Source organism: Myripristis murdjan, chromosome 15 (assembly GCF_902150065.1).
Source record: "Myripristis murdjan chromosome 15, fMyrMur1.1, whole genome shotgun sequence".
NCBI lineage: Eukaryota > Metazoa > Chordata > Actinopteri > Holocentriformes > Holocentridae > Myripristis > Myripristis murdjan.
Window position 1 is genome coordinate 13,046,818 of NC_043994.1, and position 25,671 is coordinate 13,072,488.

The 25,671-nt window shown below is 40.2% G+C and overlaps 1 protein-coding gene across 1 annotated transcript; it reads left to right on the forward strand.

Moving 5' to 3' along the window:
* wapla (WAPL cohesin release factor a) lies at positions 1–25,671 on the forward strand. The gene is made up of 20 exons (XM_030070310.1): positions 1–279; positions 998–1,411; positions 2,013–2,703; positions 3,280–3,581; positions 4,174–4,304; positions 5,158–5,253; positions 5,978–6,139; positions 6,831–6,967; positions 8,981–9,092; positions 9,398–9,628; positions 10,756–10,867; positions 11,764–11,861; positions 12,477–12,553; positions 14,376–14,551; positions 16,207–16,322; positions 16,506–16,736; positions 17,519–17,720; positions 18,680–18,768; positions 19,689–19,784; positions 23,407–25,671. Exons 2-20 carry the CDS (start codon positions 1,024–1,026, stop codon positions 23,470–23,472), a joined length of 3,513 nt encoding a protein of 1,170 aa, XP_029926170.1. The 5' UTR covers positions 1–279; positions 998–1,023; the 3' UTR covers positions 23,473–25,671.

A 25,671-nucleotide genomic window follows, 5' to 3' on the forward strand; every position in this document is an offset into this window, starting at 1 on the left:
AAGAGGGAGGGGAGATTTTAATGGCCGTCAGTGGCACTACAAAATGCAAAAAAGTCTGGATTATAAACAGTATTTGGACTATACTATCCGCGGGTGCGTGTAGACGATTTTCCTTTGTTTCCAGGCATTATTTTTACATCATATTGGGGTTAGTGGTGTATTTCTAGGGCTGTTTTTGAGAGCATTGAGCGGACTTTACCCGCTTGGTTTGTGCGCGAGTGGCTGATAAGGCCTAGCCGGCTGGCTGGAGAGCGAGCGGTTGTTCATCGGAGTTGAAAGGTAAGATGAAATGTTGCTGTTCTTTTGCACTTAAATTGTATTTAGATTTTTTTTTAGCATTTACGTCCGACCATTGTAATAGACATTCGTCGAGTGTGATCGCATTTTTTACACAAGGCTAGTTCCGGCTTTCAATCTAATCAAATGTGGAATGTAAACATAAGACTAACGTTAGCTGTAGCTTAGCATTATCGTTGCTAGCGGCTAATGGCTAACTTTACAGTAACTTTACAGACGGGACCAGGCCTAGCTGTTAGGTAACTTAGCTAGCTAGCGTTATGCTATGTTGGCTAATGTTGACTTTACACATAGCTTAATGTTTTCCACTGAGAACAACTCGTCCTCATACCGAGGTTTAGCTAGTCAACCCTATCTTTCCTAGCTGTTGCTGCAGTTTGAATGCGTATGTTATGTGGCGGCTACAATAACAGGAGCACTAAGCTAGTTGTGCTAATGTGGTGAACTAATTTCAGCTAGTTAACATTAACAATTAACCTGTATACTTAAAGCTAGTCGGATCGTAGAGAACTAACCCCTTATACTTTTTTGAATTACCATAGTGGTAAAGGATGGATTGTTGGTTAATTTTGCCCATCACACACAGATTCTTATGAAGTTGTCCTTTGAATGCCGTTTGAAGCAGTTTTAAGTTTTGTTTCTCTTTCTGTTCATTGTGGTGATATGTAATTCATTTACAAGTCTCTTGTTTTGTCCACAGGGAATATGTAACATAAAGCAACCAAAATGACATCTAGATTTGGCAAAACATACAACCGCAAGGGAGGAGAGGCTAATTCTAAATTTGAAGAGGTCTTCTCAAATAAAAAGCCTACTCTGACCACCAAATGGGGAGAGACCACCTACAAGGCTCAGTTGGGGGCCAAAAGGCCTCTCCTGAAACCTGAAGTTCCCGAGCTTCCCAAGAGACCCAGGCTTGAGGACAGTGATAGTGACGAAGACCCGTTTGGGTTTGACAGCGACGACGAGTCCAAGACTGTAACCTCTCACAGCGTGTCCCAGTTTAAAGCAGATGAGGGGGACGTTACGAAGACGCCCTCGGTCCAGAGCAGTGAGACCACCACTCTTGTGGCCTCTACACAGGGCGCTACAGGCTCAACAGTGAGATTCACGAGTAAGTATACACAACTAATTAAAATCAAACAAAACTACTGAATACGAGTGTATCAGTGCTTCTCTATGCTGGACTTGTGAAATGAGCACAGCGGGACCTTTGCTACTTGTGATTGGCTCTGTATAGATGTACTTGGAATTCTGCAGCACTGGCAAAGCCTAAGCTGATTATATGTGAACTGAATGTAAAATATCAGTGATGACTTCATGTCATATATTTGGTCAGTAAATATTAGATATTAGAAACATAAATTGAGAATTTGGAGATGATGTTGAAGTGAGTGATACTTATATCTTGAATAGATAAGCTGGACCAACTCCCTCGTGTGCTTATTACCAGAAGATGGATGAAGCCTTGCTCTCAGCTGATCTCTTTCCTAATTGTTCCTGACAGACTGACTAAATATAAATTAGCCTTTACAGTTGCTGCAGTAATTTTAAGATGCCCTTTCTCTGGTTTCATGTGACAAAACATAATTGACACAGCTGTCATTTTGTAGTTTATATTTGTTTGTCTTTTTGTTGAGACCCTGACTGTTGTCCATTTAGTTAGTGTCAGCTATTTGATGTGATCACATATATTGTTTCTTCTCTTTTCACAGGTAAGCAAACATCTGAGGACAAGGTTGTAAAGAATAGTCAGCCTTCATGCAAAAGCACATCAGATAGCAGCCAGAAACCTGCAGCCGTGTCCTCCTTTTCAAAGACAGTCTCTTCTGATGTTTGTAACTCAGTAGGGACTCAGCGGTCCATATCCTCTTCCCCCAGTTTAGATTATACTGATGCACCAGCAGGTAGCAGAGACTCCCAAGTGGATGGACTTCCCACAGAAGGGCAGAAAAGTGCAGAACAGGAGCCTCCTGTAGAGCCTCCAGTGGACAACATTCCCCCTTCCCCTTTCACCCTCAGGGCCTCCAACTGTAAGACCTACCGGCGACCCAACCGAAAAACCTCCTCTGAATCTGCAGAAAACAACAGTAGCAGCAGCAGTAAGCCCCCTGACACAGCGAGTGCCGTAGTGAAACCCAACAGTGTCTTTGCCGCTAGCGCAAGCAATACTTCTGCCAATGCCAACACAGCAGCCAAGCCGGCAGCAGCAGCAGGCAGGGGCAGGGGGAGGGTACGGGACTACACAGTGCTGCACCCGTCTTGTCTGTCAGTGTGCAACGTTACCATTCAGGACTCCATGGAGCGCAGCATGGATGAGCTTGTCACCCCGGCTGCCCCTTCTGACCTGGGAGAGGCAGGCCAGATGAAGAAGAAGTCGGATGTTCCACCGCCCAAACCCACCAGGTAAGCTACCCAGTGTTGTTTTGTCTTAACCTCTGTCACAGGTTGCATTATAGAAAGGACAACAAACAGGACATAATCATATGAATCTGTGGTATCTAAAATGTTTGTCTTCGTCTCATTGTAACTGACTGATTTCACAGCAAGTTGAAGAATGGATTTTAAAAATTTAAATTCGTGCATGCTCCTGGTCATCTCCTTGGAGACACAATCCTTTATTTCTTTGAAGTGTGCCTCACATTTTTGTAGCTAAGCCCTTTTATTTGATTTTGTTTGTGGGGAACTGTTTCTGTTTCTTAATCTTTTTTTTTTTTTTTTTTTTTTTTTGCAGTGTGCCTCCCCCTCCCAACTGTTTTGTGAATTTCTTTCAAGCTGTTCTCTGTATCTTGTGTTTTGCAATACTGTGGATTCCTACATCTACATCAAATAGTTTTCTGTGACAAGTTCAGCTCAGGAAGGTTCCTTCTCTTTTCTCTGCACCAGTCTCCAACCCTTTGCACTGTTTTAGCTAAGGTTTGGTTTAAAACAAAATAAATAAGAAGAAAGTCAAGGCAGTTTTCTCTGTGTGTTTCCCATCAGGTTCAGACCAACCCAGACAAAGACCAAGAAGGAGACCAAGCTGGAGTTCTTTGGCTTTGAGGACAAAGAGGACCAGGAGGGTGAGGAAGGGTCAGAGGGCAGCATGGCAGGCAGCAGTAGCTATAAGATTAAGTACTTTGGCTTTGATGACCTGAGCGAGAGCGACAGTGATGATGAGAGCTCCCAGGCCAAAGAAAAGAAGAAGACCAAGACGGCAGCTGCAGCCTTGGCTGCTCTGAGCTCCAGTGTGGACAGCCCTCATACCAGTGACTCTCAGGACAGCCAGGCTAGCAGCAATCCAGGTAGGCTGACCACGATGCTATGGAGAGATAATAAACTGACTCACTCTTAAAGGGATATCTCACACATTTTGAAAAAAATATTATTTCGCTTACCCCCAAGTAGTTTGTGGGGCAGTAGTAATGCCATCCTCCTCTTGCTGTGCTAGATACTTACTGGATGGCCTCAATGCTAACTGATAGCCTCTTGTCTTTGGATAGATATCCCACAGTTAGCTTTCATTAAAAATAATTACCTAAATCCACTCAGACAAGGTTTAACAGCACTTATACAAGCACCACTATCTGAAAAGAAAATGCACAGATGATTGCAGAGAGTACTGGCTGGCATTTCTTTTTAAATTGCTGTTTATTCTACTGTGATTATCCAACATGGTGTGCTGGCTCAGATAAATTGAAAATAAAAATTCCACTTTGGGTGTTCAACCCTAAAAGTAAAAGCTCAGAATTTTGAACATTCAGAAATACAGTCTTAAATGAACTTGTATTTAAACCCTATAATGGCCTACAAAGTGAGAATTAACATAAAAACAGTCTTGCCCATTCACATACTGATGCTAGTTCCTTGCTGTCCACAATCTGGCTTCTCCAACAGATGCTTTTGAGTTCTCTGATGACTCCAGCCCTGGGGCCACTGATGGACAGAAGGGATGCTCAGGGAAGCCAAGTGACAAATCCAAGGACATTGGCACTGGACCCAAAAAGATCTTCAGTGGACCCAAAAAGGTCTGGGACCTTGTTTGCTTTTGTGTTTGTATGTCTCTGCATGCCTTCACTGCAAGTTTGCCAGTTTTTGTCCTTTATTTGGCTTTAGCAATTTCATTAAGTAACTGCCAGTTAGACTGTTTTCCAGTTACCCAGACTGGAGTATTGACCAAGCAGTGGTCTCTAATTATTACCTTTTGGTCATGCTGATATCTGTCTGTATGACTAACTCTTGATTTGTGTTTTTTACATATATTGTCTCCATTTGCAGACAGTACTCTGCTTTAGCTGGATAGTCTTGAGCAGTGGCTTTGGGTTGTTTGTGATCTGCCCCCTTAAATCTCTGTATTTACTGTTTTTATATCATCTGACAGAAGTTTGTACAAGGTCTTCATGTTGTATAATTAAGTTACACAAAGTGCCATTTTTAGGAAATGTTTTGTTTTTTCCTATTGTGGCACTGTTATACTCCTCCACACTGGGGCTGCTTTTGTTTCAGCTGCTCATCGACACACTCTATGGAATATTTGTGTTCATTTCATAGTGCTAATTCACAGCAGTAGTTTGAAGCTTTGTGTGGGATTGATTTATTCAGGTCTTTTACTGGAAGTCCAATGTTTCCCTTAGAATATTTTTGTAGATGTGGGATGATACAAATTTGGGTTTTGCAACCAGGGATTGGTTGGTTCTTAATCAATGCACTTACAAGATGTATAGCAATGAGTGTGTGTGTGTGTGTGTGTGTGTGTGTGTGTAAGAATACTCTGAGGTCATATGAGGCAGCTGAATCCAAAAGGCTTCACATCTGTTGCTGTGTCCTCTTTCTGTTTAGCATTAGCAAACTGACTCTACTAAAATGGTTTCTGCATTTCAGTCCCCTGCTAAAGCTGTGTACAACGCTCGCCACTGGAACCAACCTGAACCAGAAGAGATGCCTCCGCCTCCCCTGTCTCGATCTCACACTGCACCGGTAAGATATGGCTGTTGTACTGGTGAGCATTTCCATACAGAGAAAGTTACCTCACTTCTGTTTTTGGTCATGCTGTGATGTAGACTGGTAGCAGGCCTTCAATGTTTTTCAGAAAACTCTACAAGCGCACTGAACTGGATGACTTTCCATTTGGTTTCCATGGATTTTTCATGTTGCAGTGTTCATGGCAAATTTTCAGCACTCTGGACAGTGCCATTTGTCAGTGTAGCATGGATGAATTTGTGTACTGTACGGCACATGTTTGCAATTCTGATTTGAAACATCATGTTTGTATTTGCTTGCAGATAAGTGTCCTGACACTAATGCTAATAATCTGGCCACCCATTCACGTACTGATATCTGTTCCATGCAGTTCACAATCCTGTATACTGTTTCTCTACAATAGACAACAGTTTTGTGTTCTTTGTGTCCATATGGTGCCTTATTCCTAGACAAGATTCAAGTTGGCCTAATGTGCTCTGTCCATGTCGAATTCTCTCATACAAAGAATTGTTTGCTAAAAAACTAAGCTAATCAGTGTCTGGCAACTGGGATTTGAAAGTTGTTGTTTTGCGCTACCTTATCTGACATCCAGGTTAACAGCACATATTAAAGATTTGAGTGCCTAAGCGATTATTCAGCTGTGCTAAATCTCCCAGACACGCCATTAAACAGATTTTGTTACTTCTGTATGAACACCGCTCCTCTGCCTCTTCCTCCTCAGGCCAGTTTGTCAAGCGGCAGTAAGGACAGCAACTCCCACAAAGACGATGGCCTGTTCAAAGCCCCCCCACCACCGCCCAAAGTCATTAAATCAGAGACCATCCCCACGCGACCCAACCAGGATATCGTCACAGCACTGAAATGCAGGAAGGAGCACAAGGAAGTGAGTCTTGGGCATGCTGTGAGCTGTGGTGTTTACAGACACTATCATAGCACTGCTGCTGGGCAGTGAGGCGGTGGAGGGGCAGTTCAGTTTCATGCAACGACATCTATGTGTAGTTTTCAACACATTTGTTTGCAAGCTGTTATGAATTCATTTCCCCTCCCCTGCCCTGCCATGCTGCTGTTATCCATTCAGGTTTTAAAGAGTTAGCTTTCATTGGAACATGGTGTCAAGCTTGCCATTGTTAATTTGAAACCCAGTATGCAGTTGGAGGTAGCAGTGAGGAGAGTTGCTTTTCATCTAAGCCCTCCTACAGCTTGTCATTTACAGATGGGACTTTTGGCTGCAGATCAAGCAGTTAGCCACATATGGCAGCAGCTTAGCTGTTGCTACATACACTCGTGTTGTCTTAACCTCAGGTCCTGCCCTATGGCGTTGTGGGTCCACACACAGCAGGGCTGTTGACGTGGACACACATGCCGTGTTACCACTGATCTGGCCTTAACTTCCTCAGCTGAGCTGTTATTGATGAGATAGTGTTAGCGCAGTCAGCCAATGGTACTAATGGAGCCAATGGAGTGGAATCAGTCAAAGTATTTCTCTCACTGTGTGTGTGTGTACGCATGCTGGGTGTGTCTCTGGACATACCTAATGCAATTATACATGATTAACCTCATTCCCCTTTTTCTAGCTCTACACAGTGGTACAGCATGTGAAGCATTTCAATGATGTGGTGGAGTTTGGGGAGAACCAGGAGTTCACAGATGACTTTGAGTATCTGGAGACAGGGCTGAAGAGCAGCCAGCCACTCAACACAAGATGCCTTAGGTAAGAGGAACAAACCACTTAGTGCCGCCTTCCTGGTGGCTTCGACAGAACAGGATTAAGCACATGCCAACTTTGGTCTGACTTTTTTTTTTTTTTTTGGTAGAGGTACACAGATACCAACATTTTAGAACCAATATAGGCGCTCAGTATTTAATTAAATAGATCAGCCAATGCAAACACAAAGCACCACCTCAATTAAGATTAATTCTTGGTACTAGTGTTGTCTGATTAGAAAGCAGCTACAGGATCAAATGCTTTGCTTTATCAAAATAGGCTTTGAAAATTGTGTAATTTGCAGACAAAGGAAAATTATAATGACAAAATAGTGAAAAATATTGTCCTCAAACATCATGCTTTGCTGTGTTGGTTTGCATATTAGTGTCAAGCCAACCAGAATAACACAAATATCAAAGATGCCTCTTGGTAACAATTTCAGCATAAATTGATATATTGCAAATGTGTCTCAGGTATTTTATTAATACAGAGTAATGAAATAAATGTTGAAGTGAACTCTACTGAATGAAAATGTCACTGTTTTTATATTAACATTACTTAATTATTTAATTACTAAAGGTGACTGCAACAAATTTTACGCTTGTACTGTGAAAGCAGACTTATCTCACTTTTAGCAATATTCTGATTGGCTTGAGGAAGATGCCTTGCCGCTCCTCCACACCCAGCAAAGTACAGCTCATTACAGCATTTGTATCTGGACCGCTTCCTCTGCTGATCCATGTAAGAGTATTTGGGAGTTGGATTGGCACCGATTCCAGTACTACAGATAGTACACTTCTATTTTTTGCCATCCACTCTCCACTCTCTTTCCCTTTCTCTGAATCCATCTCCCATCTTTTGTTTTAATGTGGCTTTTCTCTGCTGTCCGATCAAAGCAGATAGGCTGTTTAAAAAATACTGCTGTCTTAATGTGAAAAAGGGACCTGCTCAGGAGAGGCCACCTTTATTTCTGTACTTCAATTGAAGTAGCTTTAGCATAAAGTTTAACAGCCAAGTCAGTGGGGAATCTAGCCTGCTTAAGGGTATTTTCAATCTTTAGACAGGCAGAGAGAGGAGACAGTAAAGGTATAGTAGAATCACAATACAAAAAATAGCTGTGCATCACTGGACAGCGACAGTGTCATTGGATATTTACAATGCTCTCCTCAGTGTTGCCATTTTTCTTTGTTTCTTTTTTTTTGTCAAATGGCAATGCAAAGCTTTTTTTTGTTGTTTTTTTTATATCAGTGTATTATTGAACATTTTGCTTTTTTTGTGTAGGCGATTGCCAAAACAAAATTACTGTATAAGACACCTTAAGAAAAAAACAAAATGTATGTCACTAAAATATGGCTAGGCTAGTTTAGCATTGCCACATTTAGCAAGTCTTTTTGATCAGTTGCAGGCACAAAACATTGGTTTGAAAATTGGAATGAAATTGGACCATTTCATGGAGAACCTCTCCCCCACACCTGACGAACATTTGTTCCCTCCGTCAGGCCGTGGCTTCCTACAAGGCTAGAAGTCTTCCATCATTATAAATATTTTTAGCAATGAGAGAACATCACTGAATTGTCTTTGTGTGAAGGTATTATCACTGCAGTTAACGAAACACTAATTTAGAAGAAAATCATGTATGCTATCTGCATGTCTCCAAAGCTTTAGTTACTTAGCTTTAGGTTTGTTAGCTAGCCAAGTAACAGGATGACCATGTGGTGCAGTTTGCTCATCACCTGCAGTCATCTCATTGCGGAAAGACCCGTGCCAACTATTGGCAACCTTGTAAGATGGTGGTGCCTGGCCATCTTTACTGAAGGAACTAAAGTCCCTCAGGCTCCCTGTTCCCCATGTCTTCAGTAATTGGAATGTGATGATGTTAAAACTTTAGGTATCTAACAACCCTATTTCTGAAAAGACAGAAGACTGAAAAGTTCCAGACAAACATTTTCTATTTACTTTGAAACACTGTCTATTCTTCCCTTCTCTCCTTCTCTGTCCCTCCCTCTCTCACTGCCCCAGTATAATCAGCCTGGCCACACGGTGTGCCATGCCCAGTTTCAGGATGCACCTGCGGGCCAGGGGGAAGGTGGCGCAGGTCTTCAAGATGCTCAGTGATGCTCCACAGCACCCGGTTAGTAAAACTTCTTCTTATAAGTGTTAGAAGCCTTGAAAGGTATGGCATGCAGTTTCAGAGGTCTTTTTAAAATGTAGCTTTTGTCTTGGTCGACCACATTTTCAGTGAGTGATTTTGTTGGTTTCATTGCTTCTTACAAAGAAAGTTTTAGTCACCCTGGATACACTTCTCCTAGCCAAGGTTTTCCCTACCGGTCGGGGTGATTCAAACCATTGATCATCAGGTCACAAGCCCGCCCATGAATGTTCTAGGCCACCTATGGCTCTTTGTAAAGACCATTACTGTGTCTCTCATTCTCCCAGAATCTCGCTCTGTGCACGGCTGCCCTGATGTACATTTTGAGCCGGGATCGTCTCAACATGGACTTGGACAGGGCCTGTCTGGAGCTAATGATCAAGCTGCTGGAGCTGGAGCAGGACCACTCAGCCCACCAAGATCAGCTCACCGCTAAAGAGGTGGCAAAGGTCAAAGAGAAGATCAGGAAACTGTGTGAGACAGTGCACAACAAGCACCTTGACCTGGAAAACATCACGGTATGTTGTGTCAAATGAGTTCCACTTCTGGGCACATTTTTATTTCATTAGGAGTGCCTGTCCTTAACAAGCAGACCTGATAAATATCAAGGTAGCTTTTGTAGTAAATGTGTTGCTATTTTTCTTTTGGTGAACATTCAGTATCAGCCTAATTTGGCCTCCCATAGGCAGCTCTCTCCCTGTTTCCATCTTTCTTTACTAAGCTGTGTGAGAGTATAAGAAGCACCTGAAACCAGAGGACAGGATGTTGCAACATCTTTGAAAAAACGGCTGCATGTAGATGTACTCATCCGTGTATCTGGAAAACATCACTCTGTTAGATTAAACAAAATTGCCACTATACATTTATTCAGTACAGTGCACTAAATTGGAGATGTCATGTGATACATATCAGTATAAAGGGCTAAAGAATCAATACAGTAATATGCTTTGTTGTTGTTGTTGTTGTTTTTTTTTTTTTTTTTTTTTGCAAAGCTATAACCTATATTCTGTTCATATGGTGTTTGTTGTACCTTACCTCTGTACTAGGTCCTACACTTTTTTTTTAATACAGTTCTCGATTGCATAGGGTGAGTTGTTGCTTCCTGTTGTCACGACAGTTCTGACATTTTTGGCTTAGTAGCTGAGTTTGTGGTAAATTTACTAAATTACCAACAAACAGGTGGTGTTTAAGTCTTTTTTTTCCAAAGCCAAATCATCCTTTTTTGTTATAAACAACCTCCTCCACATTTTGGCTTGCATCCTTTGCTCCTCTGCTCTTTTTGCTAAAGTCTATTTTCTCATTCTGACTGTTGCACACCGCTTCTCTAGCTCCTGATTGGTTAGGAACTGTTGGGGAGGCTTCTAATTAAGTCAGCATCAGCTGCGCATGTGGATAGTGCACTCACACTGCCGAATGAGATTCTGCAGCAACTATAGATCAGTTTAATAAGTTTATTTAACTTGTGCTGTGTAACACAGAGGTATAATTAAAAAAAAATAGATAAATAAAAACTCATGCAGTTGAGATATTGCAATGAGATATGTTTAATTTAAGTGACAGTTTAAATGTTGTTTACTGTGAAGGATGTAGCGTCAAATGTTCTCTGTCTAAGAGGTGGCTGATGATGATGTTGTTTCTGTTGCAGACGGGCCACCTGGCCATGGAGACTCTGCTGTCTCTGACCTCCAAGAGAGCTGGGGATTGGTTCAAAGAGGAACTACGACTACTGGGAGGCTTGGATCACATTGTAGACAAAGGTAGGTCTGTGGGACGGATATCATGCTCATGTTGCAGTGCACATGTAGGCGTATTGAAACAATGTGTCTGCACTATAAAAACGTTCCTGTGCACTAGTTTTGCCTGGATGATTTTGATTTCTACTCCATTTAAAAACATTACAGGCCAGTTGTGCCTCAGATGCTAGGCAAGAATGGCAAAGCAATGGTGTGTTTACTCAGCTGTCTGATGTGCTCACAAAAATGTTTGTTTCCATTGGCTGACAGATTGCACTCAATTTATGAGGCTTTTCTACACACTTTCTGCTACAAAATAAGCAACACTCCTGGGGACTCAAAGGCTCATGTAGTAACAGGTAGAATAACAGAAGGGCAAATACACTTGAACTAACTGGATGAACCAGAGCGTGGTGACTTTGAAGATATGCCCACGTAGTTCCAGCAGTAAATTTGTTGGGTAACGTTAGTTATAATGCTCAACAAGTAAAGCCGAGGCTAAGCATAGGCACCTTAGTTACACACCTACAATGGTTAATTGCAGCTAACAAGGTCAGCGTCAGGAGACGTAAATAGGCTATTTGGACAAGTGTTTGCCTAATTGCCCAGTTGAGATGAAGAAAGGTTTTGCCTTGCTTATGCTTCTGGGCCTTATTACATGCTTTGATGCGGGAGTAATCCCCCTTGCTGAAAACCCAAGATGGAGTTTCTAGAGAAAACGATCCAATTACTTGACAAGGTGTTTCTCCACAAAGGATTACTGCGTCTTTTCAAACCTTGGCAGGCTTTATTAAATCTCATGAGGTAACAAAACAACAGATCTAAAGAGAAATTATAAATTTAATTTTCCTGTGGTTTGAATAAACTCTTGGGCTGCATAGTAACCATGTTCCTCTGTGTTTCTGTGTGTGGTCTCACAGTGAAAGAGTGTGTGCAGAACCTGAGCCAAGAGGATGACAAGGAGAACCTGGTTGCCTCCTTGTGGGGGGCTGAGAGATGTCTGAGAGTGCTTGAGAGTGTAAGTACTATCCTGTCAAGTTTGGTTTCCTCTGTCTGCAAAGTCATACAGGAGTGACACTCAAGGACAAGAGTAATTGAGCACGAGCAAAATGAATTGGATGATGGCTTTTACCCTTATCTGAAGAGAGGCTTTGTTTTAAATGTTGAATATCTCCTGCAACCATTTCTCTTGCATGCCAATGATCAGATGGATCTGAACTTTTCATTTCCTGTTTCTTCGCTTCCTTCTCTCACATTAGGGCTGCATGATATTGGGAAAATGTGCAAAGAGTGATAATAATGCAGGATTTGCGATGGCGATGTAAAATCCAATGATAAATAATTCAGCAGCTGTGGGGTAGGATAATGATGGTCCAAAGTCTGGGTACAGCACTTAGACTAACAGTCTGAGTGTTCTCGTCTGGCATAAGGCATTGCAGACATGTTACCGTACTGTACATTGTAGATGTGCACTAAATTTGACAGCTGCTATAACAGCTGCTATCCTTTGCAAACTCTTCTTCATAAAAAATCATATTGCCATACAATGAAAATACAATAAATCATGCAGTCCTGCTGTTGTTCTTTTCTTATGTGTTCCTTGTCATCCATATTTTTCTTCTTCTGCCATTAGGTGACAGTGCAGAACCCAGAGAACCAGAGTTACCTGATTGCCTACAAAGACTCACAACTCATCGTCTCTTCTGCTAGGTAAGAACAAAATACCATTACATACCCCTGGCTCATACAAAGCCATTGATGAACATAGAAATTATCTTTACTCAGCTTCGACCTGCAACTAATGATTATTTTCTTGATAAAAGTGATAAGTTGTTCGGTCCATAAAATGAACATGGCGATGATCTCGTGTCTTGTTTTATCCAAACCAGCATTGCTCAACCCAAAGACATTTACAGTAACAGAGAACTAAAGTAACCAGAAAATCTTAACATTTGAGAAGCTTGAATCAGAGAATTTGTGAATTTTCCTCTTAAAAATGAGTCCGTACAATTATTCAGTTATCAAAATAAATGCTGAATAATTTAGTAGTTGGCACCTAATCAATTATTCTACTAACTGTTGCAGCTGTACTCAGCTTAATGTATCACTATTGTATTCATTCCATTAAACAGTGTCCTCAAGGGCATTATGGTCTTTGAAAAATGAATTACCAACCCATGTCCACCCAGTGGGGAAAAAAACATACTCAAATCAGAACATATAGGAATAAATCAGTAACAAAAACAGTAGAGAGTAGTACCTAGCGCCTTGGGCACCAGAAGACTTGTCATAGCAGTCAAGGAATGGTAATCTGTGCTTACTGGGAATTATCAACACAGTTTTCATCACTCATATTGCTTGTTGGAGCCTTTCCTTCTCTGAAAACACAAAATAAACATGCTATCTACTGTCCTTTAGACGGGGCAAGTAACACCATTTTCAGAAAAATACAGTAATTAACAAAAAAATATAACAAATAGTGTATATCTCCTAAACATGGGTGGAGGATGCTGCTGTATGTGTATGTAATTATTTTTGTATATGTGGCTTGTAAATGCTGCCTTGCAGCCATCACATTCCAGTGGGGCTATGTGATTTGACGATATATATCAGGGGAAGAAAGAAAAATCAAATCGGAGATTTTCAACTATTGTTTTTATTGCTGTTATCATAAAAGCCTCTTCACAGCAGTATTTTACATCACTGAGTCAGAGCGCCTAGTTGTCCTAAATATATAATTACTACATGTGGGCTCAAATAACAAACAAACGCAGAACTGCTCAGCACAGCCACTCGAGTATGAGGGACTTGTACGTAAAGGGGTGTAGTTCTGATGTTTGGATGTGATTTTGATTGAAAAAAATCTGGCATCGACCAGAAAACGGTAGTTTGGAGATATGCTGCTGACCGGTTCCCACGTTACACTCCAACACTGCAAACCACCTCTACCTCTTACTGAAGAACCATGAGAGGCAGAACAGGGAGCACCAAAAGATGCAAGCTGCATGGAAGGCAAATATTGAAAGCAAAAGCAAATCTCATTTCTGTTCAGTATCCCTTCCAAATAAAGGGAGAAAAGAAAATGTGCCTTTTATTTGTATTTACCATTACACTTTATTTCACAGAATTATCAGCCTTTCTTTCCACTGTCTGGATTTTTACTGCCAGCATGCAACCCTTGATTAATATTCCTGTATTGGTGGGCACACAGCAAGTGTCAGGGTTATGTCAAATTAAGCTTTTTGCCCTCTTGCTGCCTCCTGTAAGCAAAGCCTCATCTGATGACTTTGATAATCTAATCCCTGTTCTGTCTTGGTCAATTTCTCTTTCTTTTCATATTCTCTCTCGTCTCCCTTTTTCTTTGTCCATGTCTCTTATCTCTCTCCATCTACTCTTTGTCATTCATTCTACACTGTTTTTCTGCTTTCTTTCTCAGCCAAGGCCTTGTTTCCTCTGTGTTCCTCCATCTCTTCTGCTGTTTGATTCACCTTGCTCTCTGCCTCTCACCATCTCTCTTTATTGTTTTTGCCAGAGGTTTGCGGTACTGCGAGGATATGATCCAGCGCTACAGTAGGGCATTGAACAACACTTCCCTGTCATCTTCGGGTGCAGCACTTCCCCACTGCAGCTTCAGTAACGTGGGCAAGGCTGTAGAGGACTGCATGAGGGCTGTTATTGGCGTGCTGCTTAACCTCACCCATGATAATGGTATGGACACGATTAATTATTACTCTGAGGATCCTGTTGAACCCAGTATCTCTTAACATAATAAGCTATCTCTTTTATTTGCATTTTTTTGGATTGATAGTTTGTGAGGTTGTCCCCTAACCGGAGGACCCAGGTGTCATTCCCCATGCAAACATACCTGTTTAAGTTTATTGAGCAAAATATTACCTCACACATACTTGATTCAGGGCCACTGCACTAGTTGGCTGATGCTGTGCACCAGCAAGATAAAAGAGTTTGGGTTTAAAAAAAATCTTGTGGGTGAACTTGAGGGGAGTTGCGGGCAGTAAATGAAGATACTAGTAATATATTTTCAATTTTGAGTATATATGCAAATCTGCTGCAATATCCTACCAGTAGCAATACTTTGATTACTTATTATGACTAATTAATTTCTATTTCATTATACACGAAGCAGAGCTTACAGTCTGCTCTGCAGTTAATGTCCTGGCATGCCAGCCACAGTTTAGAGCAACAAAGTAGAACAGCTGGATAAGTGTTGATAATCACACCAAGCTTTGACAGTTCTTATTTCACTTTTTGTAAAGTTTCTCTCTTTATTCCATAGTCATATTAAAAGAGTATCTTATCTAATTATTCTGTAAAAAATAGAGTGTATTCTGTGTTTCAACAATTTAGTCCAGTCATTTTATGAAAAAACCTAGGACAAATTGCAAGAGAAGAAAACTCAACTGATTTTGTATCCTCAGTTTGTCCTGAGTGAGGGAAAAAAAGTCCCAAGAAATCCCATTGGTGGAAAGTTTTACCACCAATTTATGACCACATATTACCAAAAAACACTGTTTTTAACACACGGGAAAGGGGTTCCAAATTTTACTTTCAGATATCACTATAAAAATTCACAAGTTGATTACACACTCAAAGACAAGAAAAAAAGTCCATTACAAGTTCTTTGAATTATTCTGTTTACACATGCATATCACACATTATCTGATTTGATATGCTCTAATAAGGAATATAAGGAATAAATGCCAGAAGAGACATTTAAACAGTAACCTTTTAATTCAAGGTTACTATATATATAGTAACCTTTTAATTCAATGTTTAAATGTCTCTTCCTGCATTCATTCCTTATATTCCTTATTAGCGGAAATCAAATCAGATAATGTGTGATATGCATGTGTAAACAGAATAATTCAAAGAACTTGTAATTGACTTTTTTTCTTGTCTTTATGTGTGTAATCAACTTGTGAATTTTTATAGTGATATCTGAAAGGAAAATTTTGAACCCTTTCCCCTGTGTGTTAAAAACAGTGTTTTTTGGTAATATGTGGTCATAAATAGGCGATTTTCAAAACTTTCCACCAATAGGATTTCTTGGGACTTTTTTCCCCTCACTCAGGACATACTGAGGATACAAAATCAGTTGAGTTTGCTTCTCTTGCAATTTGTCCTAGGTTGACCCCAATTTTGGCCTAAAATTACTGGACTAATTGAGGCCCAAAGAAAAATAAATAAATATGGTACAGTGTTTTTGTAAGCCTGCTAACAAGCTGGGTCCAGGTTCAGGACGATGTGCTTAGATCACAATGTAATATAATACTCATACATTCGGCATTGATTTATGTTGACTACTAGTTCGAGATTTGAATTATAATATTATTTTTGGTCTACAGAGTGGGGAAGCACCAAGACAGGTGAGCAGGAAGAGCTGATAGTCACAGCTCTGAATTGTGTCCTTCGGGTGCCACGCTTCATCCCCCAGGAGCAGCGATTTGATGTGCGCGTACTGGTAAGGACCTCAAAAAAAAAAAAAAAAAAAAAAAAACAGCCAGGTGGTGCTGTGTGACAGGCAGCAAAATGGAGATGATATCCTAATAGCATGTGCTTTTGCTCTGTGGGTGTGCTTGTCTGCCTTTGTATGTGCAACTGTGTGCGTATCTGTTTGTCATGTGTCCCCTGTTCTCTACACCAGGGCCTGGGCCTGCTAATTAATCTTGTGGAGTACAGTGCCAGGAACCGCCACTGTCTGGTGGACATGGACTACAATGCCATAGATACCTGCCTGGAAGACAGCCTGATCCAACCTGCTGACCCAACACAAGCAGGGACAGACGGAGAGTCGGCGCCGTCCTGCCCAACCGAGACCAAGGGAGATGGAGCTGATAAGCCCAAGGCCTCTGGTGCCCTGGCTGCCCTGGTGAAGGTGGGACCTATGCCAGCTCTCATTAATGAATATTTTAACAAAGATTGATGGCATAGAGTTTTTTGGGGGGTGTGGTGGGTTAGAGCTGGAAAGTATATCAATATTTTGTTATGAAACTAGCTATCATCTAGAATTTTGTCTTAAAATCTTGATATGACATTAGTCTTGTCTTTTCATGGCTTAAAAGGCTGCATCACAGTAAAGGGATGCAGTTTTCTGAACTTATTAGGCTGTTCGAGCTGTGCTTTTATCTGCCATGGATGTATCATGTCAAAGATATTGTGGTAGTTGGCTCTGTCCATGTTATCCAGCACTTGTTAGGATGAAGCAGTTGGAGATGAGAATTCATAATGATACATGTACGAAGAATTACATTTCTGTATTTCTGTGGACCTAACCAAACAATTGAACTAGTGCTTTAAAAGTGCTATGGCAAATGAATGAATATGGATAATAGCTGCATTGTTAAATAAGTTTTTTTGTTTGTATTATTGATATAATCGAACCAGCTCCTTAGATGGATAGTGCGCACACATTTCTGACAGCATGACAAGGACTGTGCTACTGAATGCTGTAGTGATTAAGATTGAAATTTTGCCTTTGCCTGTGAGGATTTTTTGCCTACTTGGTTTCTGACCTCACCAGCAACAACTCTTGGGCTGTCTTGTTTATTGACTCATGTTCCTTTACTCCCTTTGAATTGCAAAAAAGCCACTATATTAGGTGCAAATATATTGTGAAGGGGACAATGTAACATTTATCTGTGTTTCTCCACATCCTAGCTCTTCCTGGAGAGAGAGCGGGCTGCCATCCTGGCTGAGGCTAAGACTGACGACCTCATCAGCGAGGCGCCGAAGCCGGCACTGGACCAGAGTGGTGAGTGGCAGGAGACATCAGGAGAGATCCAGTGGGTGGCTTCCGAAACCAATGACAGCCAGAACGAGAAGAAAGAGGAGGAGGATGAAGAATTGGACCTAAATAAAGGTTAATTTTCTTTGTCTGAATTTTGTGTGCATGTAAGAGCTGAATTTTGCATCATGATGCGGTCACATTGTATTTTTGTATCTTAATAAGTTATCTCGTGAAACTTTGTGAGAAATTATGAGTTCTCAGGCAAAAATAGCACAGAAATCAATGTACAGTAATCATGTCTGTTCAGTCTTCTTGGTGTGGTCAGATCACAAATTCAGAGTTGCAAACAGCTGCTCTCTGCCTGTTGCTGTGGCTGAGCTTTGGGTGTCTAATAGGACCACCAGAGGGCATGTTAGGTCACTAGAAAGTCCTGCAGTGGCCATTTACAACTTTTTCCCCTGGTCCATTCGTGTCTTCTAGCCTCACCAGGGCTGTAAAGAAATGATAACGTTGCAGTACTTTTGCTGAAATTCTAACATTTCATGGTCAATTCCATGTTTAAGACACAATTTCCAAATAGCATGTGGTTTATCTAGCAGTCTAATCTGCCTAATCTATTTTATCTGTCTCGTGTAACACATCATTTGCTTCTGTGCAGACTCTCTAGCCTATACATTAATAAGCACTTTGGAGAAAATCTTCAGTTTATTTTGAAGCTAAATCCTGAGCATAAACATGTTTTTTTTCACCCCTGGCCTTCACTCCGAGTGCTGAAAAAAACTAAAATAAGTAGAAACAGAATTATCCTTTTTGTAAAAATCAAAATGTTGAGCAGCCACATTGCACTATTTTCCTTTTTTTGTCAAAATACTCACTGAACTTCTCACCCGCAGTACAGCTTGTTATGTAATTCTGCAGTAAATCGTAGCCACATATAAAAGTGTCTTTCTGATTGGGCCCTTCTCACATAGAATTTTCCAGCCAAATTTTGTATCTGTACAGCAGTTCTTAACATCAAATTTTGAGACCCTCCCATCCAAAAAAAAAAGCAATATAATTTTGAATGTCTTAATTTCTCCCGTTTGTTGTAGCTCTTCAGCATGCAGGCAAGCATATGGAGGACAGCATTGTAGCCTCGTACACTGCTCTGCTGCTGGGCTGCCTCTGCCAGGGCAGCCAGGTGAGATTAACACACAACACACACACATTGCACAATAGTTCAGTAATTTCAGTATTAGGCTCTTACAAAACCTGATTGATTCCAGAGCACTTCAAGTAGTGGCCTACTAGTGATGCGTGAATCAGCCCTGACCCCATCAGAATCTGCGTGGATGCATAAATCATCCACCTGCCACCCACCTGCAATAATTATTTTCTCAGATTTGGAGACCTGCAACTGTATGGACATTTCACTCCACCTCTACCTGTCCCTGTAGGCTATGTTGGTTTTTAAATTATGTCGAGTAGTGAGAGCATTCCACATGATTTCTTTATTGTGTGATGTGTTAATTGCTTTCAGTAACTGTAAATGTTTCCATGTGCCCAGTAATGTCCCTGTCAATGTTTGGACATTTAAGCAGCAAAATTAAAAACTGCAGTGATAAAAGTGATAAACTCGACAGGACAGAGGAAAATGTCTAGGGGAAACAAAATTAAACTTTTAGACAGCTGATGGAGGTCAGGAATTTATCAGGAGGACGGCTGCTTCACTCCAAACAATTTATCTGTTTGAACCTGGGCTGTATGTGTGACCTTTTGTGTTGAAGAGCACAGAACATTAATTAACATTAAATCCTGATCGTTTCTGTCAGTGAGTCTGGACATTTCAATAATCACTGAAGATACACCGCTATGCCTTGTGTGTACATATGCACAACCTCTCTCTTACTGGGGAGATACACTTAACGTTTCTGCTGTGGGGGGATTGCTGCAAGTATTAAAGTCAAAAAAATCTTTTTTGACCCAAAGAGCTCAAATCTGCGCATCACTATGGCCCACTCTTCATCATGTTACATGGCATAGTGTATAAAGTCTTGAATAGTTTTGAAGCATAAAAGTTTGATGTGTGACTACCCTAACACACCACTCTGTTCTTCCCAGATCAATGTGACTACTGTGAGGGAGCACCTACCTAAAGGGGATTTCTCCATCATGACAGAAATGCTGAAAAAGTTTTTGAACTTCATGAACCTCACGGTAAGAATACTTAAGAATAATCAGGCTGTCAGTAATCAGAGTCCATTTTTTTACATTTACTTAACCAGGAAATCCTTTGATATTTAAATATTTTTCTAAGGGAGATCTGGCCAAGAAAGCACATCATTTACAGTTTAAATAGAATAAAACACAACAGACAGGGAATAAAAACATCAAGCACCTAAGGAATCAGGCAGTTACGTTTCCCACTTACATGCATAATCAATAGTAATGCGGATTTGATGACCGAGGTCAAGGCAAATAGTAGAGCTAATATATAATAGAAGACCTAGAGTAGTCTATTAAGTTCAGAAAACTGATTCTCTTTACTGTAATTCAGACTTTAAAACCAGGAAAAGACAACACTGATGCCAGAGCACGATATTACAATATCCAAAGTCCCAGACGATATCTAGTCTTACATCACAGTATCAGTATAACATTGATATATTTTCCACCCCTACTGCCAGAAATTGTTTCGTTTGAGTTTACTTGAGCTTCCAACATTTTAGCAAGAATAGAGAACTTGGAAATTGGGTGATAAGTGTTAAGATCTGAGAGCTCTCCAGCCTTTAATAAGGGAACCCCATAGCCTGCCTGCCATAATTTTGGGATTTAATTTGTCTGCAGACTGCAATTAAAGATGTATGCTATGGGCTTAGCAATAATTTCAGCAACCTTTTACTAGGAAAGCCTTGAGGTTATCTGGTCCCAGGGACTTCTTTGGATCAATAGTTTTAAGAGCAATACAGATATCCCCATCTGAAATGGGTCTGAAAACAAAAGAGGCACCTATTGAACCAGCTGGAGGTGTCACAGTGTTGGAGGTAGAACAATGAGAATCTGTTTTAGACTGACTGAAAATGCAGCTAGTTATATCATTTTTGCTCTTAATTTCAACTGAGTTTCTGAAAATATTTTCAGGGGGACCTGAAGAAGCGTTGGAACAGGACAGTGACTTGATTTGCTTCCAGAATTTAGAAATTAGTACCTGGAGTACAGACAATATAGTAAGGGAATGAAATACCTTTTACTTAGAAGGTGTAAATGTATTATCTGTAAATCAGTAGTTATTGAATTAAACACAGAATATCATCTAATAAAATAAACTGTTGTAGAGAATATACACGATGATGGAGTTAAGGATGCTTGGGGACACAGACATGGGTCAAACAAAATGAGGAGTCTCTTTGCACTAATGCACAGTTTAGCTTGCAGGGGTAAAAGGTCTAATTTGGCAGAGAGTGGGGATATGCGGTTTTTAAAAGGGTCTAGGTGCCTTTTGGAATATGGCCGGTGGCTTGTTGAAGGACAAGGATGTTCTTTTGGTTAGTAAAAAAAAAAAAAAAAGTTGTAGAAAAGAGTCTGCACATAGCCTAGAGCAAGCTCTTAGAAAGAGATTGAATAGTCATTGATGGCTGTGTCTGAGTTGGACTTTGGTTACCTTTCTCTGTGCTACATTCTTTCGTTATAAATTATGACGTCATCTTCATTATCTTTTAGCATTGTGCAGATATCAAGGACAAACATATGCACTGAAGAGCTTATTTTCTCAAGCCCGGTTCAGTTGTGTTATTTGTCTGGCAAGCAGCCAATACCAGTGCATGTAAAGATAGCATGTTGCTTTGCCAGCCACAAGCAAAGCTGAATACAGAAACTCTGCTAGCAATGGGCTGTGAGAAGAGGAACACCAAAAGGGATTTTTTGTGCTAAATTCATTGAACTAAAAATAAAAGTATTGAAATTTGGCACCAGAGGAACTAACATTTTGTAAACACTAAAAACAGCCCAATACCCATCTTTAGCTCAGGTAATGCCTCACGCAAATAGTATTGAAGTTTTCATTCCCCAATATTCGAAGTGGTTTAATTGGACCCCCTGACCAGAGGGACATTTGGAGGAACAGTGATGGCACTAGAGCACTCTCTTTGTTAAAGACCCCGTCAGGCATTGATTAAACCCCTAAAACCCGTCTGTCTTCATCAGTATTACATATTTAGGAGTTTTTCCATGAAAAACATGCATTCTTTCTTAAAATGGCTTAGATATAACTCTACACTTGCGTTAATTTAGTATGGCTGGATCTATGAATACGCAAATACTCCCTGCCCGCCCCCTGCCTGAGCACACACTGCCTCATAATTTGCACTGTAGTGTAAGTGTCACTGCGTAGTTGATAATCTGTTCGTCAAACAAAATTGACATTTTTGAAAATAAAACACTCAAATGACAGGCAGGGCTGGTGCTAATGATACAGAAAGCACGACCCATCAATTAACAGGATTGGTTCCTTAGGTTTATGACGTCGATAACCTTGCCTGTCTGAATCGAGATTTTTGATGTTGTCGTCGATACACTGCAGTTTCAGAGTGGAAAAACTCATGGCGTTGACTGCTTATTTCGCTCCTGATGTGTCTTGTAGCATATGAAAAACACCACATGGATGTATTAATAAGGTTAAAAACTTGATTTTCATCGGAGGGAGCTTAAAAAATACAATTAGAGCCTCTTGCAGCCCAAAAATGTGAATGCCTTTTTTGCCATAAAATTATAGCTCTTCCCTTTAAATGCATACTCCTCACTGAAGTGATGTTAGAATGTGGAGCACTTTTCTTTCATTTTATTTCAGTCATGAATGGCTGGAAGAGGGCATAATGTCTGAAGGGCTTTAAAGAGCAACATATATGATGAGGCTCTGTGTCTGTTGCCCTTCTAACCTGTCTCTCCGGGTGTTAAAAGCATATAGACTGCCTGATGGAAAGCCAGCAAAGTGTTTTGAAGTGCTTTATGGAAAGACTCAGAACTTTCAATACAAACGTAAAACTAATTTTAATCCTAATCCAAGAGATCTTCATGTCCAGCAACACATTTTAGATGTTCTAAAATTCCTGTAAAGCACCACCTCTGTTGGCAGATTGTTTCATCAGTTACATGACATTGAAATAAAAAAAAAAAAAAATTATTTGAATCTGATGCACAAGCATTTGATTTGGTAGAATTTTGATTCGATTCCATATCGATTCAATTCTGGATGTTTGCGTTACGGTACTAGTTTTGCAGATTACATATAACTCTGCTTTTTCCCCAATCTCTACTGCCACAGTTTGAAAATTCAAAATGTATCACAACATTTTCCTCTTAGGCTTGAGGCTTAGGCAACTGGGTTTCCGTTGGCTCACTACAAAAAACATATTGCAAAAATCTTTACACAGCCACTGAAAAAGACAGATTAAAAGACCCGTTTCAGGATTTTAACAATTGATACTGGATTGTTCAAATGAAGATTGCCTTAGGAAAATCTATTTTTATCCAGCTTTAGTTCCAATATTAGTAGTTATTGGGGGTGGCGGTGTTGTTCATGCATTAATATGAACTCTAGCTGCCACACAGGTGTAGATTTATCAGATATTCACAACAGCTTTGAATGTGACTCACCCTGTCAGGACTGAGGACTGGAGCTATTCATTTTATAAATAACACCATATCAAGTGAACAAAAGCCAAAATGTCCTACTCCAAATCCTCGCTCTCTGAGCTGGTTCTCACAACCACAGTAACCAGTAATAAAAATGCCCACTCACCCTCTTGTCTGTTTTTTCCCTCTTCTCTCTCTTCAAACACAGTGTGCAATGGGCACCACAGGACAGAAGTCCATCTCACGGGTCATCGACTACCTGGAGCACTGTTAACAGACAGCCAGACAGCTAACTCACATTCAGACTGTACATCAGAGAGATTCCAGATAATTCTGGCACCCCTACCCTGACAGGAGCCACAATGGGTCATTGGAGTCTCAACAGTGTCCCCTTGACTTTCTGTGATCACTTGAGCCTGTGATCGCTCTGAATTGTTAGTCACCTGTAAAGGCATAGTCTGATGTGTATACACACACACACACAAACACACACACACCAGTCTCAGCAGCCTCTGGAGCACAGCCTGAACCAAAGCCCTGCTAGCTAACAGACACACAGATTTTTTCAGACAGTACCATATAACAAATGCCACATACAGAATGATAATAACCTCGGAAAGTACTAGATTCATCCTCAGGTAACTGGGAATCGGGCAGAGACGAGGCGAGATGAGAGACCAAATCTCACAAGTCTCTATATATCTACTTGTGGAATGTCAAATTTGAAGACACGTGAACCTCGTCTTTATGGCCCTAGAAGGTCGAGATCGCCGAGATCGAGAGACGTCGGGCCACTGAAGCGGAGTCCTCTCTCCACAGTCGGCTCTAGATTCCTGGTCGCAACCGTAATGCTTAGCTGGATTGTGGACTTGTGAGTCAAATTTTATGGATCATTACATTTTAATCTCTCCTTGTCCACGTCAAAGCCAAGGGTGAAATCATTGATTAACATGAAAAACATGAATCATTTTCATGGATGTCAGGATGATATCTGTATAAACTTGTGTGGAGTGATTTGAATGCATAAACACATTTACCTACCTGTTTGCAATTGGCCTGATCCGGATATTAAGGGAAAATTAATATGTTTGAGCTCTGATTTATATGTTCTGATTGCGCCCATTATCTTTGTAAGCTGTACAAGGTAGCAAGTCACATGACGGGCATCTTCTGAAATGTTTTAATTGTTTTTTTGTTTTTTTTTTGTTTTTGTTTTGTTTTGTTTTGTTTTTTCCAATGAGGGCATGTTAGGTTTTTTTGTTTGTTTGTTTGTTTTTCCTACTTAATTAGTTAAAAAGAAATCAGCGGGTCTGCGTGACATGTCAAGTTTTGTTTTATTTTATTGGATTGATAATGGCAGATGGAAATGAAATGCTAATGATTTTTTTTTTTTTTTAAGTTTTTCTTTCTCCTATCCCATTATCTATTTGGAAATATTTTGGTATATTTAGAGTATTTAAAATTCAATTAATTCAATTTTATGTAATTATGCATTTTAACATATTGGCATAGATGTGATGGATTACTCTAGAAATTGAGGGTTGTGTTTGAATTGGCAATGAAGTTGATTTTGATTTATTATTTTTTTAACGTATTTAATTTAATGCTTTTGCTTCCTTTGTAAATGAAATGTCTTTACCTGATGACATGTGACGTGCCACTTCTGAGGATTTGGCATTATGTTTCATGATAATATATCCTATGTGACACGGCTCAGTGGCTGGACGTGGGGTTTTACAGAACCTGCTGTATTGTGGTTTGTCTCAATTTCATCACAACTGTCGCTACATTTAAAAAATTTAAATTTAAAAAAAAAACAAAAACAAAACAAAAAACATAGGAAATGTAACTTTTATGTTCATGTCAAGGCATGACCTCCTCTGTTTTTTTTCCCCCCAGTCGCTTTATGTTTCTTTATGTCCAGCCACTTTTAGCTGTTTTTTTAATCTCGTTGCATCATGATGTGTCAGTGTTGGACAACCCTCATTAAGCTCCCATTTATTTATCCTGTTGTGGTGTCATTTTATCTTGTGCACCTGAACCTTCGAAACCCACGTGTCTGTAAAAGCAGCAATGTCTTGTACTGCTCATGTGCGATCACTGATTGAATGACAGCCATACCTGTATAAGCAGATTACTTTAGTTTTGTCTGGTTTATAGGGCTGCAGTGAACATAACTCTGTGTTTACTGTACATGAATTACTTTACAAAATCTGGTCTTGAATGGATTTTAGAATGTAAATACTCCTGTACATAGTGGTTAATGAACATTTAAAATGCTTAGACTACTTTTTCCCGAAGCTGATATTTTTATTTTCTACAATATTTCTGAGTTGTCATTTTGAAAATGAAAAAAAAAAAAAAAAAACCTACAGGAAGAGAAAAACATGTTTGTACCAGTTTCAAGGACATTGTCTTTGGTTACATGTAAATAGTTGTATCTCAAAAAGAAAAAAAAAAGTTGCTACTTTCA